The following is an 11612-nucleotide window of genomic DNA, read 5'->3' on the forward strand; positions in this document are numbered from 1 at the left end:
AGTTCTCCAGTCTATGCTGTTTTGTTACAGAGGCCGGAACCAACTATTCCACTCAGTTGAGTACTGTGTAACACACAGCAGTTTGCTTAGTAGTTAGTTAGCAGCACGGGCTGAGAATTCCTGGGTAAAAATATCAGCTCTATGGTTTACCAGCCTTGGGGACTTGTGCAAGTTACATACCCTGTCTCACCTTACTCATCTATGAGGCAAACAAGACCAACTTCAAAGAGCTCTTACCTGAATTAATTCCATGAATAAGTGTAAGGTAGCACATAGTAAGCCCGATGTATACTTATTATTTGCTTTTGTTGGTGGTTATTAGCATTTCCTTTCACTAAGTGTTGGTTTCTGGTGGCCAGTCTCTCATGCCCTTGACACTTATTCACTGTGAGAGAGCAACCCAGGTGAGAGCAGGTGATGTGAGCGTCTGCTAGAGCAGCTCGGCTCAGAGAGCCCCCAGGGTTGATGTGCTATACACTTATTTGAAGCCTCAGTGATGCCCCTGAATCATAAGACAAATTTGTCATCTAAAGCTGCCAGCAGAAGTGTGATCAACACTCTGTCCAAGCTGCTCCCTACGGGGCTCTAGCAGCACCAGCTTTTCCTATAAATTACTGTCCCAGAGGCAGCAAAGCAGACTCAGCTCAACAGTGTTTTTAAATTACGTTTTTCTTCCTTGGCTTGTACAGTGTTTTTTCTACTGAAATGGAAAAGCTGAGTCAAAGGACAATGCCTCTTTATGAGGTTTTGATTAAATTCCTCAAAGTCTAAGAGTTATATTAAAAAAAATCTGAAGCAGTTTTAGAACACACTTTCTGGTTTGCGGAGGGAGCCATGGCTAGCTCTGTGTTCAGTGAAGCTCTGCTCTAAAGACTGTCTTAGGCTCGGTGGGTTAGTGGACTCTCCTGTGTGTGGTGGAGAGACAGAGGCCGACTGAGTCTGCCTGTGTTAAGAACTCTACCTCTCTGATTGCTGAATTTCCCTTTGCCGGTGTGCAGGTGCAGTCAGGCACTTGATAAAGCGGCCTGCTAACTGCTCCCAAGGTACAAAGGGAACTGTCTGAAGGGCCTGCACCACTGCCCCGTATACAGGAGGTACTCAATACTAGCTCCTCTGGGCCCTCCCTGCATGGAGCCTCTTCACCCGTAGGCACCCAGCACATTCACAGACATATGCTGACCTTCCTAGAGGGCTGCAAAGGGAAGGTAACTCAGTTCTGTTGCTGATCCACCTGTTAAAATCTAGGCAACTTTCTGTTGTCCAGGAGACTCTTAAACTCAGATGCATTGCATTTCAGTTAGAATGTGTGCTAGCCCAATCACATTGTGAGCCCTCCCCAGGCACACTGTCATTCCCTGTCTCTGAGTATTTTTCTCCTTCTACCTGTTAGCATCTAACCTACTAAGTATTTTAGTTATCTTTTCTTTCTCCCACTAAAATATGAGGTCCATGAGGGCAGAGATTTGCCTTATCACTGCTCTATCCTCAGTAATCAAAACAGCACCTGTCTCATGGGTGGTGTTCCATAAATACCTGTTGCACAAATGAATGAATGCTATTTAAAAGGGGGGGGGGTAAAACGGGGGGTGTACATCAATGAATAAATGAAAAGCTATTTAATAAAAAACAAAGGGATACATCACTGATTTATGAGATTAGCTTTGCAGACTCAATAAGGGTTTATTCTTGGATTATCTGCTATATTGCCTTGTGAAGCTTCACTCTGGGAGTAGACTTGAATTGTGTCTCTCACTCTGTGCTAGTTGTGTTTTCACTATCCAGGGACCTGCCCTGGGAACCCTCAAGGCCAGGGAGTGGGGCCAGATCTCTTCCTCCAAGGCAGGGCGATCCTTAGGGAGAGGCAGGAGGGGCTTAGTCCGGAGCCCACTTTCTCTCACAAACCCACCCATGAAGCAGGAAGGAGTGAAGGGAGACAGGTGTGCCCTTCCAGTGGAATCCTTCCATGTGAAAGGAAACACCAGGAGTGAGGGGTATGTGTTCCTACCGATCACAACACCTGCCTGAGCAGATGCTCTGTGTCTTTTCATTGTGTGTACATGTACGCAGTGACTTTTTAAAAACAATACTGTATTCACACACTTTTTAATATATATTTGCAGCTTGCTTTGTTTCATTTAAGAATATATCTGAAAACTTTCCAAATTATCCCCATTTAATCCCCAAACAAATGACACAAGAAAAGAAACAGCATTTTCCCGGATAGATTGAACAAGGGGAAGATGTACTATTAGAGTTTGAGGTCCAGCTCCTGGGGATTGCCCTCTCTTCCTGTGATGCAAATTGCTGGGGAGGAAGGGTGAGCAGGGAGCTGGTATCAGCAGCGGAAAAGGCAATGCGACTGACTCCACAATCACCAAGTCTCCTGTTGGTGACAAGCCCAGCGCCTAGGCTCATGCACAGCTCTCTTAATCAGAGCACATGTACAGTTTGAAACAGACACAAGATCAGAGAGGGCCGTTACCTTCAGTTCAATGGTAAAACATTCAGATTATAAAAAAGTTATAAAAATTTCCAAAAACTTGGAATACTAGCATACCAGGAAGAGGAAAGAATCTTTTCTACAGACAAATGAAAGAGAATAATTGAGCGTGTCCTTTCAAAAAAGCTAACATCATGTCCTTGACAAACTACAGTCCCCTGATAGAAATTTGCATACTGTTAAAATTAATGAAAATGTCCTCACTAAGCTTCACACACTGCTAAACTCCCAAGGAGATACTCTGAATTTATCAGAAGTGAAATGAGGCCCTGATGAATCAGAGGAAGCTATTTTGAACCACCTTGGGCAATTCCAGTTTCAGAAGTAGTCCATTCACCTCTGGACAGGCCAACAGAGACTGAGAGCCCCAGGATGATGGGAACAGGTGCTTTCGCTTGTGAGGGAGGATCAGCACAGCCCCGTCACAGTCTGGCTGCTGTGTTAGTCAAGGTGGGATGGAATGAGCCTTGGAAACAAACCCTAAACCCAACGAACATTAACCAGTGGGGTGCTGGAGACTGCTCTACCAATTGCACAAAAGCAGATTTTTAGCATTTCTTCTAAACTCTGGTGTTAGTTAGTAGCCTCCAAATTGGCCATGGTGAGAGTGTTTTCACCACAGAAATCAGCACACTCTGAATCAGGTCCTTTCTTCTCCAGAAAGTGGGTTGTTAAACACAGGTGCACCACTGGGCTTAAGATAATAAACATAAGGTAGTAACAGCTTATTTCCTGCTCATGCATAGCCCAGGAGGTGTGTTCTTGGAGGCCCTTAGTGCAGTGAATGGGGAGCCCGGGCTTCTCCTTTATCATGGTTCCACTATTGCCAAGGCCCAGGAGACTTTAGGACTTTGGAGTCCTTCACTGGGTCCTCTGCATCCGCCAGCCAGTGAGTAAGGAGTGAGGGCCTGGAGGACTGCCTAGGCATTTTCATTGGCGTCACCCACAATCCTGACCCCAGCCTAATTGTGAGAGAAACTTGGAATTATATCTTCTACTTGTTCTGGAAGAGAAAATGTGTTTGGTGAGCACATAGTATGATTTCTGCCCCAATTCCATTTAAGAAAAAAAAAATTAATTTTCGCATTTCTTTTTTCAACTTCCCCTGGTTTAAACTTGCACAGAAAGTGCATTTATAATTAAAATGGCCTGAAAGGAGCAGAAAACAAAGAACTTGGGTTGTGGAGAGTGTGTGTCGGGGGAGAGCTTCAAGGCTGAGAGGTTGCCCTGGGCACTGTCTAGTCCAAGCCCATGGCTCCAGGCCCGGAGGACTGGCTAGCACTTCTCCCTCATTCATCTACTTGCATTAGTCATAACAAGCTCGTTCCGCTGAGGTAACAACCCCCAAAGCCTCGTGGCTTAAAACCAAACTTATTCTCATGCTACAGGGGTCAGCAGGGTGGCTCTTCTCAGTAAAGTCACTCAGTCACCTCCACACAGGCTGTTGTCATCTCACCTTGGTATGAAGCTTCAGCAGTTGCTGGAAGGCCCTGGATCTTAAATGCTTCTGACTGAAGAGTCCTGGTCACCTCAACTTATAGTTCATTGGTTAGAACTAGTCATATGGCCTCGCCTAGCCGGGGGAGCTGGGAGGACTGACACGCTGTGTGGGAATGTCGGGGGTGGCTACTGACTGTGCTTACCTGCAGGTGAGTGCTCTGGCCCCTCTACAGCAACCTTTATCTCCTTTCTTAGTTTCATTACAAAGTGCCACAGATTTGAAGGCTTAAAGCAGTAGAAATCTATTCTCTCACAATTCGGGAGTCTGGAAGTCTAAAATCAGGTTATTGGCAGGGTTGGTTCCTTCTGAGGACTGTGAGGGAAGAGCCTGTTCTAGGCTGTCTTCCACGGCCTTTTGATGGCCATCTTCTCCCTGTGTTTCTGCGTATCATCTGCACACTTCTGCCCAAATTTCTCCTTTTTATAAAGATACTAGTCATCTTGGATCAAGAATCCACCTGACCCCAATATGATCTCATCTGAATTAACTACATATTCAAGGACCCTATTCCAAATAGGGCATTCCTGTTCTGAGTTAGGAGTTCAACATGAGAATGTTTGGAGGACGCAATTCAGCCAGCAGCACCTGGAGTGGCCATCCCTGAGTGCTAGCCACAGCAGTGGCCTGCGGTCTCCTGTGCCACCTTCAGCCACATGCACACTACGCCCAGTCCAGACAAGAGCTCTTCACTCACTCTTTTGCATCATTGCATTTCTTGCCTGCCAGTTAGTCCATTTGTATTTGCTGTGGTTTTGAACTAATGGGCTTATTTCTATTCTCTGTGGTCTCCTTTCAGGGAGGGACCCCAATTTCTGTCCTGGAGCCTAGCACAGGCATCACTGTCATGGAATAAACAACAACAACAAAAAGCCAACCAAGGACAAGTGAGAGGCTTAGTGCACCCAGTCCCCATGAGATGGCCAACCAAGCACAAGTGAGAGACCCAGAGCACCCAGTCCCCATGAGATGGCCAACCGAGCACAAATGAGAAGCCCAGTGCACCCAGTCCCCATGAGATGGCCAACCGAGCACAAGTGAGAGACCCAGTGCACCCAGTCCCCATGAGATGGCCAACCGAGCACAAGTGAGAGGCCCAGAGCACCCAGTCCCCATGAGATGGCCACCAAGCACAAGTGAGAGACCCAGAGCACCCAGTCCCCATGAGATGGCCAACCGAGCACAAGTGAGAGGCCTAGTGCACCCAGCCCCCATGAGATGGCCAACCAAGCACAAGTGAGAGACCCAGAGCACCCAGTCCCCATGAGATGGCCAACTGAGCACAAGTGAGAGGCCCAGAGCACCCAGTCCCCATGAGATGGCCAACCGAGCACAAGTGAGAGGCCCAGAGCACCCAGTCCCCATGAGATGGCCAAGGGAGCACAAGTGAGAGGCCCAGTGCACCCAGTCCCCATGAGATGGCCAACCGAGCACAAGTGAGAAGCCCAGTGCACCCAGCCCCATGAGATGGCCAACCGAGCACAAGTGAGAAGCCCAGTGCACCCAGTCCCCATGAGATGGCCAACCGAGCACAAGTGAGAGGCCCAGTGCACCCAGTCCCCATGAGATGGCCAACCGAGCACAAGTGAGAGGCCCAGTGCACCCAGCCCCATGAGATGGCCAACCGAGCACAAGTGAGAAGCCCAGTGCACCCAGTCCCCATGAGATGGCCAACTGAGCACAAGTTAGAGGCCCAGAGCACCCAGTCCCCATGAGATGGCCAAGGGAGCACAAGTGAGAGGCCCAGTGCACCCAGTCCCCATGAGATGGCCAACCGAGCACAAGTGAGAGGCCCAGTGCACCCAGTCCCCATGAGATGGCCAACCGAGCACAGTGAGAGACCCAGTGCACCCAATCCCCTGAGGATTGGGGATTGAGACATGAGAAGGCACGTCTAGGTTTGCTGCTAGGGGATTTAAGGCAGCTGGAGTAATACATTAATAAGTGACAAACTTGACTTACAAAGGCTGCCAGCTCCTTGAACTTGGATTTCTCGGCCTCTAGAACCGTGAGAGTTCAATCTGTAAGTGGCCCACTTTATGATATTTTGTTATAGCTATCAAGGAGCTAAGCCAAGCTTATTTTTATTTAAAAATGTGAGCTCTAGCAATGTAGTCAGTGAATAAGAGACTCAGGGAGCCTCCTCTCTTGAGAAGGAGGCAGAAGAGCGGAGAAGTGCTGTGGCAATGCCCTCGCTCCATCCTGGGCCTCTTGGCAACCTCATCTTTCTGGTGGGGCTTGAGCTTCTCCTTTCTCTAGGTCATGGCCGGTTCTGGTTGGTGAGGTGACCTTTCCTCTCCCATACTCACTGCAGTCAGGAAACTATACACCTCTAGTCTCCCTTGAGAGCAGAGGAGTATTGGCTTTTGTCTTCCATTTGGCCTCAATGGTTCCGCCTGCAAATAAACCCCTGGTTTTCGTTCTCTTTTTATTCCCAGACAGGAGTTATTTCCCTCTATGACTGTGTCTTTAAGAGGAAGTTAGATTATAATCAGAAGTTGCACCGAGATGACAGAGAACATGCGAAAAGCCTGGGACTTCATGTTAATGAAGAGGTAATATTGACAGAGGTTGTTAACAAGTTGTTAATAGATTAATAAGAATACACGCGTGTACAAGCGTACCTGATTTCGCTGCACTTCACTGGGCTTCACAGATACTGGGCTTTTCACAAATTGAAGGTCTGTGGCAACCTGTGTCAAGCTAGTCTGTTGGTGCTATTTTTCCAGCAGTTTGTGCTCATTTTGTGTCTCTGTGCCAGCCCTTTTTAGCAATTTTTTGAAGTTATGTACATTGTTTTATATATGTTATCACATGCTTAATAGACTACAGAACAGTGCACACATCATTTTTGTGTGCACTGAGACACCAGGACTAACCCCGAGGCACATCTCAGGTATGCTTGCATGTGTGTGCACGTGTCCAGTCATGTTGCGTGATGGTGGGAATGTGTCCTGAGAAACCCATCACCAAGGTACAGTAAGAATAGGATATCAAAACAAAAAATGGTGTACCCTAGAGAGCTCTTACTGTGAATGGAGCTTGCGGACTGACAGTTGTTCTGGGGGCGCCCGTGAGTGAGTGGTCAGTAAATGTAAAGGTCGAGGACATCACCATACACTACTGCAGACGTTATAAACACTGCACACTTAGGCTACCTTCATAAAAAATATGTGTCCTCAATAATAAATTAACCTTAGCTGACTGTAACCTTTTAATTTATAAACTTTTAATTTTTGAAAACTTTTGACTCTTCCGTATTAACATGTAGCTTAAAATACAAACATTGCACAACTATGCAAAAGTAATTTCTTCCTTTCCATCTTTATTCTATAAACTTTTCTGTATTAATTTTTCTTTTTTTTACATTTTAAGCTTTTTTGTTAAAAACTAAGACACAGGGCGGCACCTGTGGCTCAGTGCGTAGGTCACTTGCCCCATATACTGAGGGTGGCGAACCCGCCCCTGGCCAAACTGCAACAACAACAAAAACAATAGCCGGGTGTTGTGGCAGGCACCTATTGTCCCAGCTACTCGAGAGGCTGAGGCAGGAGAATCACCTAAGCCCGGGAGTTGGAGGTTGCTGTGATCTGTGATGTCACAGCACTCTACGGAGGGTAATAAAGTGAGACTCTGTCTCAAACATGCACAGCAGCCTGGGCCTCCTCAGCTCATCAATATCACTGTCTTAGCAGGCAATGACATGCATGGAGCTGTTGTCTCCTGTGATAACAATGCTTTCTTCTGGAATATCTCGTGAAAGACCTGCCTGGAGCTGTTTTACGGTTACCTTTTACAGACACCAGGCTGGAGTGCCCTGTTGTCAGGCCATCTCACAGCAATCTCAAACTTCGAGGCTCAAGCAATCCTCTTGCCCCAGCCTCCCAAGTAGTTTTTCCTTTTTTTTTTTTTTTTGTAGAAATGAAGGTCTTGCTCTTGCCCAGGCTGGTCTCCAAATCCTGAGAGCAAGTGATCTTCTTGCCCTGGCCTCCCAGAGAGCTAGGATTATAGGCACGAGCCACTGCACACAGCCTAACTTTTTTTTACAAGTAGGAGTATAGTCTAAAATAATGATAAACAGTAAAGACAGAAACTAGTAACATAAATATAGTCTAAAATAATGATAAACAGTAAAGACATAAACTAGTTGTTTATAATCATAATTTGCATAATTATCATTAATATGCTTATTACATTATGCATAATCGTGCATGTTGACTTTTACAGAACTGGCAGCGCAGTAGGTGGGCTCACACCAGCATCACCACAACATCATGGGTAGTGCCCAGAGCTGTGTCATTAGGTGATTGGAATTTTTCAGCTCCGTGTTACAATCTTACGGGATTATCGTTGTTATATGAGGTCCATCATTGACATATATATGTATATATAGTGTTTATGTATATGAGTGTAAATATCTGTGTACATAAATGTATATGTGTTTGTATATATATATACTTTTTTTTGAGACATGACATCATAGTTCATAGCAACCTCAAACTCTCCTGAGGTCGAGTGATCCTCTTGTTTCAGTCTCCCAAGTAGCTGCGAGTACAGGAACCTGCCACAATGCCCTGCTAGATTTTCTTTTTTTAGTAGAGATGGGATCTCACTCTTGCTCAGGCTGGTCTGGAACTCCTGAGCTTAGGTGATCCGGCTGGCTCTGCCTCCCAGAGTGCTGGGATTACAGGTGTGAGCCACCACGCCCAACCCCTGTATTTGTATATATTATATATATGTATTTGTGCCCATGTGCACACACATGTATATGTGTACCTACGTGTATATACAAACGTGTATATTGTATCTACAGAGGGTGCCAAAAATGTGCACACACTTTAAGGAAGGAACTGTATTAAGTTTGTAAGTAATATACAAGTCACACTTGACTTCTGTAATTACAAGAGATGCTCATCATGACTTGTATGTATTTTTTGTTAGCAGTATATATTGGATATTACAATTTTATTAGTTTTAAAAAATGTGTATACATCGTTTCACCCTATGTGCAATACATGTGTGTGTTTGTGTGTATGTGTATATATGTACATGTATATATCTATGCATATATTATACGTGTGTGTGTAGTGTGCTGATAAGTGTGCACACGTGTGTATGCATGTATGGTATATATGCACGTGTGCATGTATATACGGCATGCATGTGGTATGTTTGTGTGCGTACACGTGTACACACGTACCCTGTGTATCTGCATGTGTGCATGTGTGTATATTGCGCATATCTGACGTTGTGTTTATCTGCTTTGTGGAACCTTCTTTGCGGAGCTTTCCTCGTCCTACTATGCCAGGAAGCCATGGTGAGGCTGCATCGTAGTCCTGTCATGTCATTTGTGTATTAATTTTTTTGATTTTGTCGTTTGGTTCTACAGAATTTAACAATGTAAGGAAAACAAAACCAAGATGTTCTTTTAAACAGATGGAACAAGTCTCCCCTTAACCTCTGAGTCCTGACTTCTAGGGAAGCTGGTCTTCCTGGGATGAAATTGCACACACAAGGGTACTTTCCCCAGGCTTAGCTGCCAAGCCACCACATGTAGAGAAGTTCCTCCTTTATCTTTCCACTGTTCCTAGAAAGGAATAGTCAGCTGCTCCTGGTGGGAGTGTTCCCTCCAGAGCCAGCACAGCTCAGGGGTGAGGAGGGCAGGGAGCAGCTGGGGACAGGAGTGCCAGAGCTTGTTTCTCACCAGCCTCCAGCTGGGTTAGGTTCACCTGCAGTTTGGGTTAGACTTCTCTGTTGCCTCTCCAAACTGACATCCTCACAAAGTCTGATCTGAGGACAGCATGTTATTAAGTCAGGGGCTGAATAAGTATAATCTTTTATAGATTACACAGAAATTAGAATGCAAAGTCTTCCGGTGGGATTCCTAGTTGGATCTTGGGGTTTTTGCCTGCAGCTGTTAAGAATGTCACCATGTCACTCTTAATAATCCTTTATATCTTGATATGAAATTAGGTGATGTAGGTACTAAGAGGTGCTCCCATTTATGTAAAAGACACTGATTTTTCCTATTATTTATGTGCACATTAATGCACATCCAGTTGGCATGAAGTCAATGCTTTCCTCCTGAGAAAACCATGGCTCAGGTTACTTCTGTCCACTGGTATTTTTTTGAGCCCCTCCCATGTATTATGGGGCATAAAGGAAATAAGACAAAAGCCCTGTTTTCTTAGAGCTGACGTTTCAAAGAGGAAAGAAAAAACTAAGGACGAAGAGATCACTAAGGAATCCCAGGAAGTGATCAGTGGTGTGCAGGCAGCAAAAGGCCCAGGAGGAGATGGGAAGATGAAAAGGACTTGGAGGGAGCTGGGACGCGAGGAAGGGCGGTGGGAGCGCCAGCCTGTGCCCTCTGACCCGGGACCTGGGCGATGGGAGGGGACAGGCAGCAGCCTGAGCAGAGAGGTGACCGGAAGAGCAGGGGGTGGGGCAAAGCCTCGAGAGCTGGAGGGGCCGGGTCTGTGCCTTTGGGGGAACAGGGAGAGAAGAGGGGTGCAGGAGGAGGGGAGGGACCAAGGAGGCCACCGCAGGGCCCCAGGCAGGACTGGAGTCTGAAGTCAGAGGGTACCTGGTGCCCAGTGCAGGCTCTTTCCTTTGCTTCCCAAAGCCTTGAGGACTCAGGAGGACTCCGAACAGAGGGAACAGGGTCCCCTGGCTTCAGCGTAGAGGCACCTGCTTGGTGGCCCATCTTGGGAAACCCAGGGAGGGGTTGCCCCAGCACCTGCGCTGAGGGACGGGTCGGGGGCAGGTGTGAAGTGTTTCCCTAACCCTCCCAGGAGCAGGAGAGGCCCGTGGGAGTGCTGACGTCTTCGGTCTATGGGAAGCGCATTCATCAGCCCATTGAGCCGCTGAGCCGCGACCACCGCCGCGCCAGCCACCTGCGCGCCGACTTCTACCGGAAGAACGACATCCCCAGCCTCAGGGCGCCCGGCTTCGGACACATCACCCCGGCCTGAAGCGGCCCCCGTGGCCGCAGGGCGTGTCGGGGTAGCCCCCGGCCAGTGAGGCTGCCCAGAGAGGGGCGGGGGCCTCCAGCCTTTCCCGTTTTTCTGACGTCCAGCGGCAGTAGTGGGATAATGACCTGGGGAAGGACGAACAGAGCGGCTGCCCCTTGTTAAGAACCTGGCTTTAATACGTATTAAGACTATCTACTGTAATGGCTTTCACCTGCAATTATTTCGGATGAACTAATCCTGGCGACTGAGTCATTGTGAGCATCCGAATAAAATGGACTCTTTGTTCCCGCTTCACAATGGTCCGGCTGGTTTTGTTCACTGGCCCTGCATTTGCCAGGCTCTTACGGGAGCTTTGGGCCGTTACTTTTTTAGCAGTTACGGAACCTGCTACCTGCCGCTATGAACAACCGTACAGGTCTCTTTTTCCAAGGCAGGATGTAGTCAGAATTACCTTTTGGCACAAATCAACCCCAGATACTACATTTTTGTTTTTCCAGAGGTCTGAGCCACAAATTAACAGAAATTTGCATCCCTGGGGACAAAAGCCCTGCTAAGAATGGGTTGCCCTGGTGACCAACCCACGACGCTGGCTGTGACTCCTCCAGGGAGAAGCAGCAGGGTCACAGGAGGAGACTGGACTCTG

General features: G+C 47.2%; 1 protein-coding gene across 2 annotated transcripts in view; it reads left to right on the forward strand.

Moving 5' to 3' along the window:
- Nucleotides 1–11253, forward strand: part of CFAP90 (cilia and flagella associated protein 90) — a 14317-nt gene extending 3064 nt beyond the window's left edge. Inside the window, exons 2-4 of one of the 2 annotated variants that reach the window (XM_053596674.1) lie at nt 6437–6553; nt 8226–8301; nt 10790–11253. In XM_053596674.1, coding sequence (XP_053452649.1) covers nt 6437–6553; nt 8226–8301; nt 10790–10857 — 261 coding nt within the window. In that variant the 3' untranslated portion in view covers nt 10858–11253. The remainder of the gene's footprint in view (nt 1–6436; nt 6554–8225; nt 8302–10789) is intronic. The other variant, XM_053596667.1, reaches the window with a different exon arrangement.
- The last annotated feature ends 359 nt before the right edge of the window (nt 11254–11612 follow it).

This window comes from Nycticebus coucang, chromosome 1 (assembly GCF_027406575.1).
Source record: "Nycticebus coucang isolate mNycCou1 chromosome 1, mNycCou1.pri, whole genome shotgun sequence".
NCBI classification, from domain to species: Eukaryota; Metazoa; Chordata; class Mammalia; order Primates; family Lorisidae; genus Nycticebus; species Nycticebus coucang.